General features: G+C 37.4%; 1 protein-coding gene across 1 annotated transcript in view; it reads right to left on the bottom strand.

The window, feature by feature from the left end:
• Positions 1 to 24,942, bottom strand: part of CRMP1 (collapsin response mediator protein 1) — an 808,535-nt gene that overhangs the window by 375,961 nt on the left and 407,632 nt on the right. Inside the window, exon 6 of the mRNA XM_044056207.1 lies at positions 20,671 to 20,732. Coding sequence (XP_043912142.1) covers positions 20,671 to 20,732 — 62 coding nt within the window. The remainder of the gene's footprint in view (positions 1 to 20,670; positions 20,733 to 24,942) is intronic.

Below are 24,942 nucleotides of genomic sequence, written 5' to 3'. Positions count from 1 at the left end.
TACTGGATAAATGAGTAGAAAACAAAACAAAAGCTGTCATATGTACAAACCGGTATGAAAGAAAAGAAATATGTGGAAGTTTTGCAGTAATTACGGAACATGACACATACTTTACTATAGATTAGATTACAGAGAAACTAGTGAGGCTGGTGATAAAACAGTGATCAGGTCAAGTTGCACAGGTTGTTACCTACTGGATTATGAATAATTCTGTAGGTAGACTATGCATAAGACAGTAAAACTTGTCTGGTATAGATACTACAGTATGGAGTTATAGGATGAGATGAAAGTTGTTAGGTTCTACAGTATGGTATAAAATGCTAATTGATATTGTTAGTAAGGCCTTCATTTAATATTAAACAAAATCCATTTTGGAAGTCTTTTGGGGTAGCTGTCTATAACAAGCACACTTAGTCACAGACTTAAGAGATGGAGAAACACTAAAAAACGTGAGAAATAATGATTTTTGTCTTTAAATGTTCATCAAAATAATATGTAAAAAAAAAATCTAACTACAGATAGACATTTCTCCAAATTGTAGCTGAGCAAACAACAGTTTCACAATAAGGAGAAGAACCGAAGAGGATATAATGTGGCTTAAATATGGAAGTCTCCCACCAGCTATATCAATACCTTCTCGGGTGTGAGACACACATTAGATTTATAATATATATTTTTACCTTCCTGGAAAACAAACTTTTAATAGGGAGCTCTTGCACTTGGATAATAATGCCAACTGGACTGTGCATGTGCAGGCTAAGGGGCTCCTGCTAATGTGGCAGCTCTGGCCACTTCATTCTCCTCCCCCCTCTCTGAATTCACCAGCTACCCTAATCTGTTAATCTTATACCACCATATCCATACTCATAAACCCATCCTGACCTCCATCTGAAAGTGAAATCCTACAACTCAATCAATTACCAAAACCTATCTTCAGCCCTTATACTTCAAAAGTTCAAAACAGTACTATCGCACATGGTCTTAGTCATTCTCCTTACTCTTATTTCTGTGAAAACAAGCTATTATGTTACTAGCTTACCTCTACCACACCCTAAATTAGAATCCCCTTAAACCTCTATCTCTCTCTGTCAACATCATCCAAATATTCATTTAAATAACTCCTTCATGCAATCCCCCAGTTTTAAATGCCACACCCTCACTGCTTCCATCCTCTCTCATTCCATCCCCAAGCACACTTCATAATTACCAAACATTCCTTTGCTTCCCATTTCACCTAACAGCTTTACTTTATCTCTTCCTTCTACACATCATGTAGAACCCAGCATAGACCCATCTACCCCCTCCCAGCTTACACTTACTACTTTTTAACACGTTTCTTGGATTATCAGATATGACTTAGGCAAACATACATTTATGTTAAAAAAAGCATATTAACATGTTAAGAGTTGAAAACATTATACATCACATAAATTCTTCTGCACATTTATCATCAATTCAGCATTACACACATTTCTCAATTCCTGCATGCCCTTAAACCTCACTCCTCCAAAACATTATTCTGCATGTATTGCTCCCCAAATTTCCATTTTTTTCTATGCAATTTGCTCCTACCCTTTACTAAAAATCCTACTTCCAGTTCTTTTACCTCTATTACAATATTCTCTACTTGAAATATGGTCGGTTTAGACTTTGATTTCCATTTTCTAGTAATTTTTTGGGCAGCCACTAGAGTTAAATTTAACAAGGATTTACTCTATCTACGCAGTTCAGATCCTGTATCCCAACTCAAAAAATTAAATTCCTTACTTACTCACCCAATACTTCTGACAGAGTACTCTGTCAGGAATTTTTAAAGTCTGCCAGCTCATTTCATTCATAAAACATATATTCCCAGTTACCTCTTTCTTCCCCATCACATACCATCTACCTGAGGAAAAATTCTTTGGAGTTTGCTTGAGGGTTTAAAAGTACCTATACCAACACTTCCAAGTAAAAATCTTAAATCTTCTAGACTCTGTTGCATATTTGGGAGCCCAAGTAAAAACAGACCACCATGGTGGACATCCAGCATCAAAAAACTTTCCAATAAATGCAAAACGTTGCTGTCCAAGAAAACAAAGTCGAAGCCCCAACAATGGAAAAGCACCCTCCATAGCCTCAACAGGCAAATAAGACAACCTGTCAAATCTTCTAAGGGCTTCCTTGAGAAAAAACTTAGCAAACACAGCCAAGGATAACCATAAGGCCTTTTACAGCTATGTACAAAGCCTAAAAAGGTAGGACCCAAGCATGTGCAGAACTAGTGACCAACAGTATCACACACACACACACACACACACACACACACACACACACACACACACACACACACACACACACACACACACACACACACCTACAGAGACAGCAAACCTGCTAGTGGATCAAAAGCCTTCCCCCAAACTTCCTCTGGAGTCTACTTAGGGTATAAAAATATCTATGTAAGCATTTCCTGGCAAAAATCCTAAGTCTTCTAGATGTTGTTGCACATTTGGGAGGCACACATACATATTCCCATTGTTTCTTTGTGAATTGCTTAACCAGCCTCTCTTCTTAATCCCTTCTAACCTCCTCTGATTGAATCTTATAGTTATCATGTAATATTTTATATACTCTACTAATTATTCATTTTTTAATGGCAGGTTCTGTTCTAGATTCTATTAAAAACTCTGCCAGTGCTGTCTTTCATTTAGGACCTCCCTATTTCTTTCTATTTAGCTATACTCTGATATCAATCCCTGATAGGGAAAGCAATCTCTAACCTGCAGTCCAAATAAATTCTTGGTGTTTTCCCATTCTGTCATCTTTACCTCTCTAGTTATTTTCTCTCAATACCTTGGTTCCTTTGCCAGTTTCCTCCAATAAATTCTGGCCCCCTCTCAGCTATTGGCTATATCCCTAATTGCAGTCATGTCTATCAGCAGACTCTCCTTTCTCCATTCCTGTGCTGGTTTAGTTCTTAGAATACTTTCTGCTACTTTATGGGTATAATATTCTGCATGATTATTGTTATTATCCTTAAAGGCCTGCATCCAAAATCTGAGTTTCTCCTTGTTTCTTGAGCTTTCCCTGTGTTACATCATCATCCCTTTCCACTTTGAATTATAGTTTTCTGCTTGTGCTATGTATAAGAGTCTTAACTGTGTATCTCTAAAATACTCCTTTACATTGGGTAATCCTAATCCGCCCTTTTCTGCTGGAAGAATCAGATTATCCCACTTGACTCTTGCTGTCTTCCCCTTCCAGATAAAGTCCTTCAGCACTTTATTAATTGCTACCAACAACTTCTCCTCTGGTTGATAAAAATATGCCTGACCTGTGTATAAGACTAAAGGGACTAAAAACATTTTAACTGCTTGTATCTTACTATCCACATCTGTAGAACAGAGTGTGTGTGCTGTGTCTTTAAGAAGCATATCAAGGACTGCACATGCATATATAAATAGCAAGCACATGCTATACTCAGTGCCATTTTGAAAGTGCAGCCAGAGAGTGAGCATGTAAGAATGTGTAGCTAGTTTGTATATAAATTACCTAAGTTAAAGTTAATAAGCTTCAATCATGATGTGTTACATCCTGACTAGATGAGCGACATGGTGTCAGAACCGGGATGTCAGAGACTGATATTCAGAGCTAAGAGGTGCAGAGATAACAGTGAAAGTAAACTAAGAAAAAGCATGAAAAAGGGCCAGAAAAGTACCAAATGTAATGAAAACTTGCACAAACAGTTTATTTTATAAAAAAGATAAAACAGAGCATTACAAGGGCACAAACTGCATTATTACACAAGCGAGAGGCACGAAAGGTTTATTAATTAAATGAAATGTTTAAGAATAAGATATTTGCTAAAACGATTATCAGTAAAGGAAAACAAGTATGTTTAAAACAAAATGGGTATGTTTAGAGTAAAATGAGCACAAAAAAGTACAATGGCATGAAGAGAGATTAAACGAGCAACATGCAAAAAGTGGCACATTAAGCATAAATAAAGCATGGCGACTGCATGTTTTTTGGCAAAGTGCAGTGTTTTGACATAAGTATGACTTCATATTGTATCAAGGGCATAACTAGAGTGATTCAAAGTATCTCAGCGTGTAAAAGTGCTTACAGTGTGTGCTTATTACTGTGCATGTATTCCAAAGAGTTTATTTGTGTGCAAAGTGCAACTATTTCATGAAATACAGTCAAAGTACAGTCATTTCGAAATGTTTCTTGTGCTGGGTGTGTCTATTCGCAAAGTGCCACCATTACAGAGTGTTTCTTGCACTGTAAAGAATTATCTAGCAAGGTACCGCCATTTTGGGGAAGTTTGAGTGTGCTGTGTACTGTTTATTTGTAAAGTGCAATTACTTCAAAATGTTTTTACTCTGAGCTTCTTCTGCCCAGTTCCTTCACACAGTGCAGTTACATGAAATGTTTCTTAAAATGATGATAAATTACTTTTACAGTACAGCAATTTTGAGAGTATTACAGTGCCCGAGAGACTTATTTCACAAAGTTCAGTTATTCAGAGGCTTGCTGTGCTATTGGACAAAGTTACAAACACTGGCATAAATGTCTGGCTTATGTGTATATGTGTGTGTTCATACATATTTGCAAAACCCTTCAATGGCATATGTTAATATGGCAGACGGATTTCGAAAGCCCTGACCACTTGAATTTGATCAGAATATTGCCAAGAATTGGAAAATATTTGAGCAAGAGTATGATATTTTTCTTCAAGCAGCTTATTCTGTCAATGTTGCATGCACCAGAGCATTCATTTTGTCAAACCTAACTGGGTCAGAAGCCACTGAAAGAGAATATTTATTTGTGTATGCACCAGTAGAATATGAGGGAGAAGGTGAAAATTGTCATATTGCTGTACAGGCTGAATCAAGGGAAGACTCCAGATGTTTGAAGCGCAAATTCAGGGAAATGTGCAACCACCGATGAACATTACATTAGAGAGACATTTGTTTTACACAAGAGATCAGAAACCAGGGGAAACTTTTGCAGCTTATATTACTGACCTGAGAAACAAAGCTAAAATGTGTTGGTTTGGTGACTTAAAAGATGAGTTAATAAAGGACAGGCTTGTGCATGGTATTAATAGTGCTGCTGTGAGAAAGATTTTGCTTCGTGACAGTGATTTAACGTTGAGTAAAGCCACTGAGATTTGTTAAATCCATGAAGTTACAGAAAGGCACACAAGTATACTTGCAAATGACAACAGCATAGTTTCAGCAGGGTCCAGAGCAAATGTACATAGGATGCAACACGTGGCAAACAGAAGCAGGCCTATGCACATGGCAGCCACAGCCCCTGCTGGTTCACCAGGGAAGCCACGTAGTTTTCCAGCAAGGTCTAAGAAAGGAGCATGCTCAGTGCAGTACAAGCATGAGTCAGCAAAACCCAAATCCAGCTTTATTGTTAACTATCACAATTGTGGTGCCAATCATGAGTCTAAAGGGGAGAGATGCTTAGCATTTGGTCAGCAATGTCACAAGTGTAAAAAATGGAACCATTTTCAAAAATTTTGCAAATTACGTAAACCCCACACAGTTATAAGGAAGGGTCACTCAAATAAGCAAACTGATAAAGTAGACAGCAACTCCACTTTCTATGGAAATGGTGTATCAGTAATTGGTGAAAAGGTTAAAGCAGTAAATTTGCTGGTGAAGAACAAAGTATTTTGTACTGTCCAGATCAATGGTAAATTCACTGTCAAAGCAGACAATGGTTCAAAGTGTAATGTTATATCAACAGACACATTTGCTTAGGTGAGAACTAATGAACAACTCACTGTGGCTAGTAGTGTGAAACTTACTGCTTATGGAGGTGAAGAAATTCAAACCAAAGGTCAGTAGGGCTTTCATGTTATATGGCTAGGAACTGTTACAGCTTGTTATTCTTTGTAGTTTGAAGACCTGTGCAGTCAATATTGGGTCTCAGAGACAGTTTGAGAATGAAACTGCTTTCTTTTACCAAAGAAGTTCCTCATGTAAGTGCATCTCCTAGTTCCCATTTTTCTGAAGCCATTTTTCTCAGAGTATGCTGATGTTTTTGATGACAAGTTGGGCAAACTTCCAGTTGTGTATTCCATAAAGTTAGACCCAGAGGTCAGTCCAGTAGTCAGACCAGACCAGCAAGAAAAGTTCTGATAGCTATGCATGATAAAGTCAAAGCTCAGTTGGATAAAATGGTACAGCAAGGTGTAATTTGTTCAGTTACAGAACCAACTGAATGGGAGTCGTACATGGTAGCAGCTCACAAAAAGGGCTCAGATGAAATCAGAATATGTGTTGACCCAAGAGATTTGAACAAAGCATTGAAGGGACTGCATCATCCAATGTGTACAGTCAAAGAGGAAGCAGCTCTAATACAGAATACCACTGTTTTTTCTGTCTTGGATGCAAAAAGTTCATTTTGGCAAGTGATGCTTGATTGCATATCCTCATTACTAACCACTTTTGGTACCCCATTTGGCAGATTTAGATTCCTGAGGATACCACTTGGAATAAATTTTGCAAGTGAAGTCTTCCAGCATGCAGTGGAGCTTTTTCAGGTTATCCTTGTGCCATAATAGTAGATCATTTATTGGTTGAAGGCAATGGTGAAGCAGAGCATGACAGAAACCTAAAGAGAGTTCTAGACACAGAATGTGAAGTGAACTTAAAGCTCAATCCTCTGAAGTGTAAATTCAGAATACCAGAAGTTACACAAGTAGGTCGTGTATTTACCAGCACTGGCTTAAGACCAGACCCGTCCAAGCAAGCAGCTATTCTTGAGATGTCAGCACCAGACAATATTCAAGTTCTACAGAATTTCCTTGGCATGGCAACTATTTAGGCAAGTTCATACCAGAGTTCAGCGAGTTGACAACACCTTTAAGAGAGCTGATGAGCAAAAATGTTACATGGTCTTGGTTGGAACAGCACCAGAAGGGATTTGAAAACCTTAAGTAGAAAATTGCCACCCCACCTACATTAAGATACTATGATGTCAATAAACCAATCACTCTTTCCTGTGCTGCTTCAACATTTGGTCTTGCTTAAGTTATTCTTTAGGAAGGCAGACCAGTAGCCTATGCATCTAGAACTCTTACCCAAACTGAAATGCAATATGTTCAAATTGAGAAAGAACTTTTGGCAACAGTACTTGCATATTCAAAGTTTCATGATTATATCTATGGTCAAGCTATTCAGATTGAAACTGATCACCAACCTCTAGTTGCTATGCATTCAGCCCATGCAAGATTACAAAGAATGATGCTCAAATTACTTAAGTACAACTTCAAAATGGTCTATACAAAAAGGTAAACTACTTTATCTGGCTGATACCTTATCCAGATTGCCCAGAAATACAACGGAACTGCTTGATGCAGAGAATTTTGACTTTGATGTAATGGCAGTACATCATTTTTTACCACGAGACTTGATGAGCTGAGAGATCATAGAAAGACTGATCAAATTTTGCAAACAATCAACCACTACATAAATGCTGGATGGCCGTCAAAGCAATCTAGTGTACCACCTGTAGTCTGACCTATTTTCCTTACAGAGATGAGATGTTGATAGAAAATGGCATTATTTTCAAAGGTCATACAATTGTTCCTATTTCCTTACAGCATGAATAGATCCAGATTTTGTGTCATGGTCACCCAGGTTCTGAATCTACCAAAATAAGGGCGAGAGAATTAATATTTTGGCTTTCACTAGTGAAAGACATTGATAGACTACTTTCTTCTTGTTCAGTATGCAGTAGTACTAGACCACATTTGCAAAGAGATCCACTTTATCTAAGTCAAGTTCCTGAACTACCTTGGTCAACAGTAGCCACTGATATATTTGAGTGGAACAATCAGCATTAAATGGCAGACTCTTATTCAGACTGGTTTGAGATTGATTTACTACCTAATCTAACATCCATTACTGTTATTACTAAGGTGAAATGTCATTTCTCAGTTCATGGTAGTCCACACACAGTTATTTCTGACAATGGTACTCAATTTACTAGTAGGTTTTTTCAGGAATTTGCAAGAGAATGGGACTTTGTACATGTTACTAGTAGTCCAGAATATCTACAGTCAAATGGACTAGCTGAATATGCAGTGCAGAGTGCAAAGCAATTACTTGAAAGGTCAAAGTGTGATAAAACTGATGTCTTTTTGAATTTACTTAATCGCAGAAACATACCCTATGACGATATACTTGGCTCGCCTGCTCAGAGACTTCTATCCAGGCAAACCAGAGCAACACTGCCTATTAGTTCCAATTTACTGAGGGCTAAAGCTAAAAACAACAGAATCATCAGAGCCCAATTATTCAGGAAGCTTTCTTTCCAGAAGTCCAGTTATGATAAATCGAGCAAATGTATTCGTCCATTGAAAGAAGGAGAGGTAGTGAGGATACAAATGGCAAAATGTTTCAACCGGATTGGTCAAGTACCAGGTATATGTACCGAGCCAAGATCCTACTTCATAGAATCTGAGGGTGTAGAATAAAGGAGAAATCGCAGATATTTTCTTCCTGTACCAGAGTTGTTATCACAGCATTGTTCCTGTGATACAAACTCTAAATCTCAGAGCAAACCAGACAATGTTCCCGTTCTAGAATGTGCCTTAACTTCTACTTCCATTCCTGAGGATGTTCCCGATATTTTTAAGGTTGAACATTCAGCAGAGACTGTTCCAGGTGGTAAGTCTAATTCTCAGTTTTATGTCACACAATTTGGTTGTACTTCCAGACCTAGTGTGAAATACACAGCGACCTGGGCATAACTGTATATACGTACCTAGTTCTGTATAATTGCATGGAAATAACTATTTGTATTGTTTGCATGTCATCTGATATTCTCAGCATTGCATGGTCTATTTCTCAAAGACAGAGGATGAAGAACAGAGTGTGTGTGCTGTCTTTAAGAAGCATAGCAAGGACTGAACATGCATATATAAATAGCAATGACGTGCCATACTCAGTGCCATTTTGAAAATGCAGCCAGAGAATGAGCATGTAAGAATGAATGTAGCTAGTTTGTATATAAGTTACTAAGTTAAAGTTAGTAAGCTTCTATCGTTATGTGTTTGTACATAATAAAGCTGCTTAAACAGAACCCACAAAGACTCATCTATTACATCCTGACTAGACGAGAGACAATATCTTTTGTTTAGTCTCTTCCCACATATTCTTAGCTGCAGCACTAGAATTATTTTTAATCCATACTCCTAAATATTTCATTTTATCAAGTCCCCATAAATATGGGTATGCCTGAGCCAATTCATGTGTGGGTACATGATTTATGGCTATTGCCTTTGTTTTAGCTTCATTAATTTTGTATCCCGAAAAGATCTGAAACTGTCTCAAAATATTCCACAACAGTCTTTTTATGGTTTTGTCAGGTACAAAATAATATCATCTGGAAATAAAGCCTACTTTTTTGTCTACCATACCAATTATATCCTTGAATTTTTGAGTACCCTATTTTCTTTGCTAGTGGTTCTAAATCATAATAAAGAGAAAGAGGACACTCCTGCCTGATTCCTCTGCTCAAGCAGAAATTACCAGAGAGGATGCCATCCACTTTAATATTTGCCTCTGATCCCTCATATATTTTCCTAATCAACCTTATAATTTTTTCAGGAAATGCAAATGCTTCCATTGGCCTGCTCATAAAGTCCCAGCTTACTCTGTCAAATACTTTCTCTGCATCAAGACCCACTAACAACAACGGTATGTTTTTACATTCTGCTTCCATCTGGATCATCAATGCTCTGTTAATGTTGTCAAATGTTTGCCTCCACTCCACAAAGACACATTGATCCATCTTTATCAGTTTTGGCAGTACTTTTGCCATTCTTAGCCATTACAGAAATGAGCACTTTATAATCATGGTTTACAACTGAAATGGGCCTGTATGAAGCTGGATCTGATGGATCTTTATCCTCTTTAGGTATTACAGCTACCACTGCTTTCTTCCAGGATGGTGTTACTTCTCCTTCTCTTAAGATACTGTTAAACAAATTTTCCAGATCTTTAGCAGTTTTTTTTCCTCTTAGCTTCAAAACTTCCACAGGAATACCTTCTATTCCTGGGGACTTCCCTGTAGATTGGTTATACGTCACAATTTTTATGTCATCTTCTCCTATCCTAACTGTTAGTAACTAAGCCTCATCTACCTCTAACCTTGGCATATGTAATTCTTCCATAAACATTTCCATTTGTACATTTTCTTGATTTTCATATTTCTTTGCTTTATAGAGACGCTCATAAAATTTCCAAAATATTTATAATACCTCTACAGGATCTCATTACCTTCTTTGTTATATGCTCCCTAAGTTTGGAGATAGCCCTTTCTACTTTCTGTTGCCTGGATCATTGTGTATAAGTTTTTGTGCTCTAGTGTTATTATCAAAAAACAGTTGCTTAACATCAATCTTTCTAAGCTTGTGCATATTAATGAGGTAATCCTTTATTTTCTGCCTAGCATTCTGCAGTTGATCCTCTTCTTGTTCTATGAGATTCCCCCTATTCTGCAATACTTTAACATTTGTCAGTTCCTCTAAATAATTCTTCTTACTTCTTAACCATAGCTCCCTCTCTTTTATTTCCACCCTACTTTTAAACTCCACCTTAATTTTACCCACTCCCTAGTTATATTTTCAGAAGAAATTTGTATCCTCTCTATCAGCTCCTGAATAATCTCCACTACCCATTACTTAAATTCATCTCTTTTCAACAGATGGGTGGGAAAGCATCAATGTCTCATTTTTATTTCATTACTCTGTGTTTTTATTTTAGCTATTATTGGCACATGATCTGAAATAGTTATTGGCTAAGTATCAAGACCTTCAATTAAATGCACATGTTCCTGTGGAATGTAAATTCATGTCTAGCCTAGCCCAGTTTTTATATCTTGGGGAATGATATGTAAATTCACTCCAAACTACTATTACTGAATTCACATCTTCCATGCCAAATATTTTCATAAATTTCTTCAAAAATCTACCCTCCTTTGTTTTATTTTTCTCTTCTGGGCCCCCAGACACATCTTCACTGCTGCAAATCAAATGCCAGCCCTGAGCAATAAGTAATATTCCTTGCTGAAAACTGATTATTTCTCCCAGAATTTTCTTAAGCTCCATTATAGCAGTTTTAGGTGGAATGTAAATACATGCCAGTGTAATCCTCTTCCCTTGCCAGTAGTCCCTTAGCACTACAAATAAGCCATTATTATCTTTTTAATCTTCTTCTATCACTATTAGAGCTCCTCTTGCAATTAATATAAGTACTCCTCCCTCTTTTCCTTTGTCCCAGGTATTTCACTGAATAATCATCTTGAAAACCTTTCTTTATCAAATACAGCCCTTTCTAAGTGTTTCGCCTGTAACATAGCTATTTGTACTCTACATTTTTAATATAGTTCACTGTTATTTCATGTTTGTATTTATCTGTGAGCCCATTTACATTTAAAGACATTAAAGAAATCATTGTATTAAAAAGTTATTCCCATCTATTATGTATAACAGCTTTTTTGTTAAATGCCTAGTTTCAGCTTTTGTGTTACATGTATACACTGTTTGGCAGGCTGAACTTTTATACAGTTGTTTCTTGACATATACATTTGAGCCAATTCACATCTTACAAAACTTTTTGTTTTATTGAAAGTCCTCAAACAAGAAAAAAAAACAAAAAAAAAAAACAAAAAACACACACACCTCCAACACCCCCTAAAACCTAATCAATTAATACTAATACACAAACACTATGTAAACCTTTAAATATTGAAGTTTTACCCTCCTACTAGGAAGAGAATTTCTAAACTGGCAGCCACACTCATAGACTTGAGTTAACCTAAAAGAAAGATCACCCATGCTAAGAGGCATGGTGCAGCCTGTGCTTCTACTATGTGCTGATTGGTTTTGTCTTATTTTTATAGCTTTTCCAGCTGGGAAAACCCCTGAATGTTTTCTGACAACATTAACTACCTTGGGAAAGCCCCTGGATGCTATCAGAAAACATTAGGTCCTTTGGGAAAACCCCCAAATGCCTTCAGAGAACATTATCTCCTAGGCAATTTCTATTTTCTTTTTTTTCCTCAGCCAATCACTCTCCACCAGACTGTATGTAGCCAGTTTTTATCAGATTGTCTTCATGGAGACATGAAAACCAGACAGCCAGTTTCTTTTTATCAGATTGTTTCCATGGAAACAGAAAGACCAGCTGCAGTATTGTTACTAAGCATACATGTATTTTCTGGAAAAAAGCCACACAATATTCAATGTTCTTTTTCATTTACTTGCTCTATCTCTTAAAACTTGTTACTAAATCAGTGTAAGGTCTTTAATCCAGTCATTTCCTCATGCAAGAATGAGAAAAAGCACATTAATTTTTATTTTATCATGCTTTTTAACCAGGCTTTTTTACATATTGCAGTGCCTACATTTCTTAAAACTGAACAAGAAGAGAGACAAGAAGGGAGAAGAAAAGAAAAAAAAAGAACAGCAGTACCTGTTTACAATCCCTATTACACTTAAAAGTAACTGAAAAAACATTACTTTACTTTATAGCATATAAAGAAAACCACATGCTGCAAAATTGGTACTATTGAAGAAAAAATTCTTACAGTTAACTTTCTCCCTCTTCTTCCCCTCCCCAAAGCACTTTTCTGAACATTAATGACATGAAGTAGGGCATATGCTTTAGAGTCCCCCTCAAGCCCAACAAATTTTGAAAAAGTGCACTATTTCTAGATTTTCTTGTTCTGTCGTATGTCACAAATATAATTATTGCATTGTAATCCCATATTAAGTTATGTATTTTATTACTGCTCATCTCCAAAATCCTGTCTCCACTTAATTTCTAATGTACTCTTGATTCTTTTAGTGAACTCTCATGATCTATTCCTTCTCTCCAACATTTTCTGTTGAAAATTTTGAAAAGGTTTCACAGGTACAGTCCCTCTGTGGTCTTTATTACCAGAAGAACAAGAAGCAGAATATCCTTCTGTTTCACAGCTTCTTTTTGTTGGACAAACTTTTGTATTTCCTCCTTAGCATGTACTTCATCAAAAAATGATTTTATCCCTCTAGGGAAAAATACCTTGAAAACAGCTGGGTACAGCAGTTTGAATCTCACACCTGCATCTTGACATTTCCTGAACAGTGTTTCAAATTTGCTCCTCTTCTGTCTGCTCTCTTTCACTTTTACTACTTTGTCCTTCTGTCACAATTTTTTCACACTCAACTCCTTCTGCTGGTAAGATTGCAACTTTATTATTAGAGGTCTAGGTTGCTTTCTTATAGCCAGGTTTGGGGGATACACCCAATGTGCCCTTTCAACTAACAACTCCAGTTGCGTATTTGTGCTTTCATAAAATTAATACAGTCTGTACCTTCCAGCTTCTCGGGTATAGCTGGAAATCTCAGGTTTTCCCTATGTACTCTGTCCTCTAATTCTATTATTTTTTGAAACATCTCTTCCTGAGCAGTCTCATATTCAGCCAGCCGTTTCTTTATTTTGACCTCTGATTTTTGCAGCTTTATCATCTGATCTGAATATCTGCTTAAAACTTCTTCCATTTTCTAGCCTTTGGTGTTTGTGTTGATATACTCCATCAGTGTTTTGTTTATTTTAACAAAGTCTGAATGTAGTTGTCTTACATCTTCCTGTAGGTTACTGGAAGTCATATACTGGCTGCATTGCTTTTTGATGAACAGCTGCAGAACTTTCCACAGTAAGTGTTTCTTCCTCACATTTTGTAGCTGATTTATTTTCAGGTCTTCTTTATTTCTTTATTCCTGGCATCCAGGCAGTGCACTTACTAGACAGTTACTGAAATTTACCCATAAACACAAGTCTACTGGCCTTTTCTGCTGAGTTTCTGTTTTCACACTTGGAGAGCTAGAAATAAGTTGCTACTCAACGTGCAGCCATCTTGGAAGGAGTAACGACTGGTGTCTTAGTCACAGTCTCAATCTGAATGTAAAGCAATGCATCATCATTCCCTTCAGCAGAAACAAAGTGTCTTTACACTATCTAATCAACAACAATAACCTAAGTACCCACAAAGTGGTAAGGGACCTGGGATCACAAGTTGACTGCGAACTTAACTTCAACTCCATGTCTCTACTGTAGTAAGGAAGGCATTCTACATAGCACACTTGATTAGTACCTTGACAGCAAAAGAGGTTATAACCCCTCTATCTATACTCAGCACTAATCCGGCCCATAATTGAGTATAACGCTCCATTCAGCATGTACCATACAAAGCACTTGCAGCAACTGGACAGAGTTCAGAGGTCTCTAACAAAGAAGATCAAGGGACTCCAGCACGTGCCTTACACAGATCGACTAAAGTCTCTGTTACTATACTCTGTATTGTATAGACTTCTTAGGGGAGACTTATGCCTCGCTTACAGAGCAATCTCTGACCCAAACCTAATGAACAATCTGCATATCTGTAAATCAAACAGGACTACGGCTTCCTGTTCCAGGGACCTAAATAAGGCATGCAACTGAAATAGGACATGTTGGAGGAACAGATTTATCTCACAGTGACTGTCACATGTTTGGAATAGGCTACTTATTCATGTGAAACAGAGCACTTCTATGACACTGTTCAAGAGGAATCTGGATGAGTGGATGGGGCACAATAAATTATTACTGGGAATAGCACCCATAACCCTACTGGACATGTGCAGTCACTACTAAATGCAAACTTGGGCATTGACTAGCATTTCTATGGTATTACATTGGGATGAAATGGCTAGGCTTGAAATGACTTCTGGGTCGATAGTCTAGTAATCTCCTATGATCCTATGATCCTATACATATGTCCATCCATGTTTCCTTGTAAATTGCTCATCCAATCTCTTTTCCAATCTTTTCTAACCTCCTCTGATTGATTCCTAAGGTTATTGCGCATCTCTATTTTGCCTGCTCTTAGGAAAATATTTGAAAAGCTGATCTACTCCCAGCTTTGTAACCACTTCCAAATATAGAGAATGGCTTTTGTTCTGTAACCATTTGAAATCCTGACACCTGCTTTGTTAAGTCCTGAGATGTGGAGACAAAATGGCTGAAAATCTGGACTAATATGTGCTAAATCAAAGATTACCACTTCTTAGAATATTCCCTTTCTCCTGAGGTATGGAAATCTCACACACACACACACACACACACACACACACACACACACACACACACACACACACACACACACACACACACACACAAGTTCAGGGGGTGTTGCAGCTTGGCCCCCACATCAAAAAAACAAGTTTAAAGGAGAAGAAAGGTGTTCCATATTCATTTTTTCCTGGATTTTTTTTTTTTCTTAAATTGGGACTTGACAACGTGAGTCTCAAAATTTCAATAGGGAGCCCTTTTGTCTGGCTGAAGCACACTATCCGCACTTTTTACCCTCATTGATGGTATTCTCCTAAACTCTTACAAAGGAAACATAACAACGTCCATACTTGTTGACCTTACAAAACCCTTCTATCTAGCAGTAGACAACCCTCTCCTATTTAACTCTCTCACCATGAGGAATTGACAATCAAGCACTCCAGTGGTTTAACAGCTTTCTGTCCAATAGGTATTTCAGAGTCGAAACAGGTACCTCCTTATCTCCCTCAGCCTCACTACAGTCGAGTACCCCAAGAATCAGTCTTTTCACCCCTTCTCTTCTCATTATTCATCAGTAAACTCCTGGCTGACCTTCCAGACTTACCAATCATTCTATATACAGATGAGAGAACTGGATGGTGAACAGAAAATACACTCCTGGGATTCCACCTGTGTACCTGCCTGACAGTGGCATTGGGTGCTGACTTGTTGGAATATGGGCTAAATTCTTGGCTAGGCTTGTAAGTGCCTCAGGGCCAACAGCCTAGTAACTTCCTATGATCCTATGATCTATAGATCTCACCCTTCATACTCAACCATCAAAAACTAACTTCAGGATGATGCTATCAAACCTGCTTACTCATAAAAAAGCTACTCTTAAACAGCAAAAACAATAACTATGTGATATTCAGAACCAAACCCAAGTTACTTAAGGACCCAAGCAACTAGCAAATGACAGCCAGATCCCAATTAAGGCAACCACACATTTTCGATACCTAATGATATGGCTAGACTAACTCCTTAACTTTCAATGCCACATTCACCTAATCAAAGCAAAAATCAGCTCACAACTGTTCTGGGCTACTAAAATCATGCACCTCCTCTCCCCAGAGGGGAGGTCAACCATTGGCAAAGGAATATCACTTTCACAGTTTTACAATATCTTTCTCCTAATAGCCTCTACCTGAAGAATGCCTCTCCACTTTATAAATGTTTACAGACATCTGTAGATTCATCACACTATCACCAAAAATATAATGCCACTGCCAGGTTCTCACAAAAACTTGCCAGCTAGCCATCATTCACAGGATAAGTTTTTAATAGGTTTGCACCTTTTCAGACTTACCAGTCTTCACTCCTTTCCCTTCTTTGTAGGTTGTTTATTTCTTCAGTCCACATTCTACAACCTTAACTTCCTCCATCTGAAAATAACTTCCCTCCAGATTCCCAAAACTAAACTAAACTGCACAGTTTTTCTGCTCTTGCCTTTCAGATCTGGGAATCTCTTTCTGACACATTTATAGTCTTTAAAATTTTCAGGAAAGAACCAAGGCACTTCATCTTTGAAGAAGTTACCTGCTCAGGTTTAAACACTGGAGCAATTTCTTGATTCAACCGCCATCGCCTTTCAAGTCCGTCATACACAGGGCCCCTGCATCCTCATTAATCTCCCTCTACTATTACTTTAAACTACAGAAAAGCTTACTACAGCCTAACTTCTGAATATTTTGCTCATACACTAGTTTTCCCCACAGTCAGTTTTCCTAATAGTAACACCATCACTTGATGTCTATGTAGAAGTATTTCTTCACTGTGCATTTCACTGTCTCTTACCCCTTACCATTTTGTGTCAGACTGAGGGCATATTCAAAATGTCTCACTCTCTAAACTGCATTTGATTTACATATGCAATTATTTTGTGTAACTGACTGCATGTTTATCACTGTATGTTTACAACTGTTTATGTGTTATAACATGTATTTTCTACTTTGTTTTACTCCAGGGTTGAACCTGTAAATGGTTCAGAGAACAGTGATCCACCCTAGTTAAAAAATAAAATGAAATAAAATAAGGCTGCTACTAAAATATTGGCCAGACCAATGCAGTCCAGCTGGTGGGACAATCCAAATGCAATGATTTTCTGTCACAATGATTGTCTCTGAAGAAAGATACAGACTTATGAGGAAATGGTATTGCTAAGTTTATCCTTACCTGTTATCAGACACTGGACACAAAATGAAATTGAGCTGTTTACCAAAATATCCTTAGCATGTCAGCACTGATCAGAGTTGCTGCATAATTTTACGAAACTAGAGTAATGCAAGAAAATACAGCAGCTGGGTCTTCTTTTCAGTGAATAATAAAGGAAACCACTGGGATTACCACATATGGCGGAAGCAAATAGTGGACAACACCTCACTTCTTAAACTACCCCTAGTTCTTCCTTTCTCCATCTCTTTCTATAGGAAGGTTCATAAAAGGTTCATAGAATAGTACTAGGCTAACTGCCCTTGTGGGCCATTTTCAGCCTAACCAATTACCCCATGTGAAAATCAAATCCTGCACCTTATGTTTGTAAGGTAAACACCTTAACAATTATACCAACCTCCCACAAAAATAAACAGCCACTGCTAGTCTTGAACCCAGGACCCTACACACCATGATTTACCACTAAGCCATGACAGATATATACCTACACCACTCATCTTCATGACCATTTTAGGACATAAATTGACATGTTTGCAGGTGTTGGAATGCCTTCTGGTTGTATTTTTTAAGGAATTGTCAGCCATGACTGTATCACATCAAAGTGGATTTGAAATGGGCCTTTAGATGAGTTTATGAGTTTTATTGGCTACATCAATACAACTACAGTTTTTTTTTTTAATTCACCCACACTATTGGATATTCTGCTATTAATTACCTAGATGTGGAGGTGAGAGTTAATGGCTGAGAAATCAGGTTTTAACATCTACTATTTATAGAAAGCCAACATAATCAAATTGCACTACTCTAGCTGCCACCCTGAATTTCAGAAAAAAAGCTATAGTTAAAGGGCAGCTAGGATGGTATCGGAATTTCATATGTTTTTGAATGAATGTGATGAATTGAAAGAGATGTTTTTGGCCCAGGGATATCCTCCTAGTTTAGTGTCCAATTTTTCCAAGGAAGTTATTTGTAAGAGAGAAGGAGGATTTTACTCATACTTCTGGATATGGTTGTTCTTTAACCCAGACTTTTAAGACTGATACTGATAATATAAGGAAAATTGTAGGAAAAAAAAAGATTTTTTTCCCCCACAAATTGGGAAGTTATAGAAGTTATTGGGATGAAACCACACGTTCCATATAAAAAAGGTAGATCTTTTAAAACAGTTTTGGAGTTTAATGGGATTAAAGATTTGGGGTTATATACCAACAAAAATGGCACTTTTAAATGTGTTCCTTGTTCACAGTTGTTCTTCTTTCAGCTTTCCCCGGTTAGGGGTCGCCACAGCAGAACTCTGGTCTGCTAATGATTGGCAGTAGATTTTTAAGGTGCTGAGATGCCAGCTCGACGCCCAACTTTCAACAAAGGCATGCCCATTCATGCATGTCTTTCGAAGGCTACTCAACCACGGGGAGGACATGCAGACTCCACACAGAAGTCACTCCAGCCGAGAATCGAACGGGAGAACCTCTTGCTGTGAGGCGACGACACTACCGCTGCACCACCGTGGATTGATATATTTTGGTGGGGGAGATGGTGAGAGTGAACCATAAACTGATGAAATCAGTCATTTATTGAAACTGTAACTCTAAAAGTTTAGTGTACTTAGCTATTTGCCAATGTTGGTTTAGTTTTTATGTGGGTAAAATGAAACATAGATTTGAGGAACGCATATAATGAACACATGTATGATATTGCCCATAACTAAAGAATAATGCATTATCTGAGCATACTGAAAGACATTAAAACCATTATTTTTTTATTTTTTGGTTTGGCAAGAGTTAATATAAATCTAAGGAGGCCTTGTGCTGATATATTAGAATATGCAGAATTAAAGTGGCAAATTAAGCAGAATGCTTATTGTTCACCTGGTTTAATGAAGCAACATCTCAAGTCATATATTATTTAGATTTTTTACTTATTATTTTGTTATATGATTATATTGTTTATTAAGTATCTGTTTTTTATAACATCTAAGGTTAAAATAACATGTATTAAAATGTTTTACTTGTATTGAATGGGAAACATTGGGCGACTGCACCTTTAACAAATTTTACATTAATTATCTTAAAATCCTTGTGATTGGTTGCCTGGTTTATGTAATATACTTAAATGGTTTAATTTTTAACTAGGATTAGTTCTGAAGAAGTTCCTATGTTAAGGAACGAAAGTGCTTAACTATTTCAAGTCTTGACTATTTGTTGAATTGTTTCATTAAAATCTGGCTGGATATTCACTGATTTTGCCTTGGACAAAAATGTGTAGATGGCAACCCTAGAAATGACCACAATAAGTGAGGGATGGAATTAGGTAGCACCATGGAGCGAAAAAAAAAACTTGGGCATACTTGCAGATTTATTGTTTCATGTATGAATCTGACAGCTATGGCTGGCAAGGAGCACAGTAAACATAACCATTTTCAGAATTACACATATGATCCTTATCTTGCACAGGGTAATTTCTAGATCATTCATTGTCTAAGCACTATGCAAGCTTTTGTTGACTGGGCCAAAATAAGGATCTTTAAATAGTGGAAAAATGCATACAAAGCAAAATGGATGATCATAGCATTGAAGGCAAGCTAAGAGAACTCTGGCTTTGTATTCACTGTGAATAATAAAAATGCCTAAATATGGTATGACCTTAACATAAAATGAATAATTAGATACCAGCACTGCAATTGCTGCCCAATAACTGGCAGTCTTCCAATCAACTGTATCGTAATGGTGAAACATTTATTTTATTCCCTTATATAAAATCATTACACAACAGTTGCATTTTAATTTAATTTAATAATGACTGTATTAGGACTGGTAAAGAATTCCATGAGGTAAAGACATCACATCACATCCTATCAAGCAACAATACAGATAATGTACAGACTAATTGGATAATCCATACAGTTTTTTTTGTGTTATCTCAGGTGTCTTCAGTTACTATGGTTCAGCTGGTTCATGCTATATATAAACGAGAATGTAATGTCCTGCTGTAACCTACAGGAGCTTGTAAACATGTAAGTGATATTAGGTGGCGAGTATGTAACAAGTGCACAAATGCATACATCATATCTTCCTACTGTCCCAAGTTGTAGAAATCTGCAAAGCTCTGCAGCTAATAAATCATAGTCTTTATGACATTAAAAAGATACATAAATTTAAAACTGTACCATCAAGGAGATATTAGTATTATTACACATGATCCTTCTCTATAGACCTATGTGACTGTTACAGAAATATCATGGATACTTTACATGTTTTAGTAAATAAAACAAGATGTGGATGACATAAGACAGATATTACACTTCACACTTAAGCATGCAAATGAAAAAAAAAAATGACAACCTTAAAGTCATTACCTGGCTATCAGACATCTGATACTGGTCTCGGTATGCCATGTAGAGTTGAAATGAATTGATACCTGTTCAGACAAAAGTCACAGAATCAAAAACTTGTTACTTAATATTTGTATAAGAACTTGCAATATGGGAAATTTAGCTCTTCTTCAAAAATACTGCCGTACTTCCCCAGTTTTGAAATACCTTACATTTTCCTAGCTTCTCCCCAAAATTATCTGAGTAGTTTGTGCTGAACTAGGAAGTTCTACGAAGAACATGTTTGTACATAATAATAAATGGGAAGAAAGGCACAATAGTTATCAATAAACACTGGAAGGTAATGTTTACTGATGCCGATAATCTCAGTAAAAAAATACCTAATTGTTCTACCTCCTGCGGTAGAAGAGTATCTTGATTATTGTGACAGCATTACAAACATATGGTTTACAGAACTGTGACATTCAAGGAAGCACAGTATACAGGAGGGACAGGGAGAGTAAAAAAAAAACAAACAATAAAAAGGATATGTTGGGAGTGCAATTCTACACAAAAAGAACATAAAAAGGAGAAAAAGAGGCACTGAGGTTATAACAGAGACTGGGAATGACAGCACTGTCTAATCAAAGACTATATGGGCAGCATCTCCTCATGATAAGAAAAACAGTAATGAAATGGTATAACTATCTTTGAGGTGAAGACTAAAATACCTAGAGCTAAATGAGACAACATGACTGAAGCAAATTTAAGAGGGGGATATTCTTGATACTAGACAAGGGGCAGACTTCAGATTCTGGTTTTCTTAACATTGTATTTTCAAACTTGCTGTTCTTGAAATCTAGACTGAGAAAATTTAGAGGGAGACACCCCAATTAGGACCAACAAAATCCGAGTTCTCTCCTATATGGGACTGCTGTGTTCCCTACCAGCTATACCTTTATACATAGGAAAATTGGGCCATAAATCAGAAACATTCACAATAAAGCTGAAGCCAGAAACATCCTCCAGTAACTATGTATTCAGAGATTATGCTAAAACTAATCTACTAAAACTGAGTAATGATTTGGCTAAACTGAACACTACCTTCAAACCTTATGACACCTCTGTTTATGTAGAATCTTACACCACCAAATTGTTTGCACATGTAATTAGCTACACAGTTGCATCTGTCCAGTAACAAATAAACCACTATAGTGGAACCCAAATATAAAAAGGCTCTACAATAAAAACAAAAACAAAAAAAATTCATTGCATGTAAAAATAAATGTAAATCTTGAGATGCCAAAAATGCTCTTGCTAAGCTTAGCAGGGAACTCTAGACCCTGATCACATCAAGCAAAGTTAGATATGAGGTGCAAATAATACATTTAGGCAAAAGAGAACCACGGAGCCTTGTTTAACTATCTTAAGAACCTCAGAAACAATGCACAGCACTGCACCAAGATAGTAGCAAATTATATCACATATTTATAGTCAGAGGACATAGCCTATCTACTAAAAAATAACTTTCGCTCTAACTTCACTCTCCCAGAGCATATATCAGCATCCACACCCCCTTCAAATCTCCTAAGAACAAGTCCTCAAAGCAATATCCAAGGCCAAAAACACTGTTTCTTTGGGGCCAGATAACTAACCAGGATTCCTGCTGGCCAGCCTGAAACAGGACCTGTTAAACCCCAGACAGAGGCTATTCAATTTCATCAACAAAACAAGCTTTGTGCTGGACAAATGGAGGACACCAGCAATCACTTCTTTTCACAAAGGTGGGGCATCCATGGACCTGGGTAATTATCGACCCATAAGTCTGACCAGCCTCATCTGTAAGGCTATGGAATGGTAATTATGGAATTAATAAATAAGGACACAGGCAACCTACAAACTCTTTTGATCCAAGTCAGTTTTAGCTCTGTCAAGAGTAGAATCTGCCTACTTAACCTGATCAACTTCTTTGTGAAGGTGACTGAAGTAATGGATGATGGGAAATGGACACACACAGCATAAGCAGCTTACTGGCTCACTAACAGAATCCAGCAAATGAGGGTATGTAGCTCATCTCCAAAAGACCAGTCACTAGTGGTGTACCTCTGGGTTCAGTCCTTGGGCCACTCCTTTTTGGCATTTACTTCTTGGAGGTCAAGTTAATGTTAAGAGTTTATGGCTGAATCCTCTAAGATGGCCTTTTCAAACAAACAGCTGGTGTCAAAACTGTGGGCTAAGACGAATTGCAAAAAAATGTCTAATAGTATCCTTTGGCAAACAAAATGTCCCCCTGTAGCTTTTACATTGACAACAGACCCCAAAAGTTGATCCAATAGTTACTGGGACCTGGGAATCTATGTAGACAATGAGCTGTTATTTGATCACCATGTATCTAGTATTGTAAGAAAGTCATTTTTCATTGCATAACTTATTAGTGAAAATATGGTGTCCAGGTCAAGGAATTTGATTATTCTACTGTATTCAGTACTTATTAGGCATTAAATCATTGTGTATAATACCGCCTTTGATATGTACCTGTCCAAACACTTGACACAACATGACAGACCACAATGTTTTCTCACTAAGAAAATCAAGAAACTAAAGCATAAAAGCTACACTGACTGTTCCAACACTGTGCTCCGCTTCTTGTTATCTTACTGGCTAGTGAGGGCAATCTCTGCCTCACATACAGAGCCCCAGCCAATCCTATCCTTTCAGATTACTGCACATCCATGAGGCTGGTGGTGGTATAAATACCCACTCAAAAGATCTTAATCTCTTCTGCAATATAAATAGAACATGTTGAAGGTCTGAAAACTTCTTGGAAATGTATTGCTAGGATTCTAAGGATCCTCACAGATCAATAGCTTAGTAAGTACCTATGAACCTGTGAATCCATGAACAAGATCTCACATGTAAAAGTTTGCAGTCATTTGAGAGCAAGTAATCACAAAAGAGCTCACTGTCATCTTAATTGCCAAGCCATGCCAAACAAAGGGGAGGAGCCTGGCTTCAGGAGTACAAGCTCTGACAGAAGTAGGCCTCAGAAATGTTCTACCACAGTGAATGAACAAAGAGGATACTATATAATCATTATTATGACAGACCTACCTACACATCCTTCAGACGTTCTCCAATAACAAAAGCTCACCTAACAAGCACCTAATACTAATTCATCCATAAGCTTAACTGTATGACTTAGAACATTTACATTCCTCACATCAAAACTTTCCACCACTCTCAACCAGCATGCCAACTCAGGATTTAACCATTTCTAACTAACATAAAACAACTTAATTCTTAACTTCCTGCAACTAACTTCCTACAACTTCAGCCTTGGCTTGCAATGCTGTACATATGCAAATATTAAGTGTTCCTACACTTTGTTTGACTTGAGCATTATACTATTACCACGTTGAGTCTCAAATACACTATATTATACAATGCCTCCTCTAAAACGTGCATGCTGATTGGCCAGCCCAACCAGCATGCCCGTTGTAAATCCCTCAATATACTAACGGAAAAAGGTCCGGTCGCCCGGACTTTTTCCGTTAGTATAAAACACTGTCTCGCTATGTTAAAAGAGTTTAACATAGCGACACAGGTTTAAAAAAAGCAACGCAGATCTCCGTTGCTTTTTTTAAAGCTGTCTCGCTATGTTAAACTCCTTTAACATAGCGAGACAGTGTTTTATACTAACGGAAAAAGTCCGGGCGACCATAGCGACACAGTGTGTAAAAAGCAACGGAGATCTTGCGATCTCTGTTGCTTTTTTTTAAACCTGTCTCGCTATGTTAAATGAGTTTAACATAGCGAGACAGCTTTAAAATAAGCAACGGAGATCTCCGTTGCTTTTTTTTTAAACCTGTCTCGCTATGTTAAACCCATTTAACATAGCGAGACAGTAAAAAGCAACGGAGATCTTGCGTTCTCCGTTGCTTTTGCCCACAGCTCTGATGTACTGCGTAGGCATGCGCAGTACATCAGAACTGCCGCGGAACACCAGACAGCTGTGGAAGGGCAGCAAAGAGGCATTATACAATGCCATTATTTAAGAAAAGTAATTATTTCTTTTCTTAAATAATGTCATTAATATAATAATAACCACGCCTGGGTGTGGGTAATGCTGGATTTACCCATGGTTGTCTTTGTTTGGTCCCTCGGGCTTCGCCCTCGGGACCAAACCACGCCAACCGTGGGTAAATCCAGCATTACCCACACCCAGGCGTGGGTTATTGCTATATTATTGCAACCTCATTAATTAACCCTATAGCATTTTTGTTTTTATTTTTCTGTATTTGTGTATTTTGGCATGTC

The sequence above is a fragment of the Protopterus annectens genome, chromosome 14.part0, assembly GCF_019279795.1.
Source record: "Protopterus annectens isolate FY-2018-M chromosome 14.part0, PAN1.0, whole genome shotgun sequence".
Taxonomy (NCBI): domain Eukaryota; kingdom Metazoa; phylum Chordata; order Ceratodontiformes; family Protopteridae; genus Protopterus; species Protopterus annectens.
This window is presented reverse-complemented; position numbering and strand designations above follow the sequence as displayed.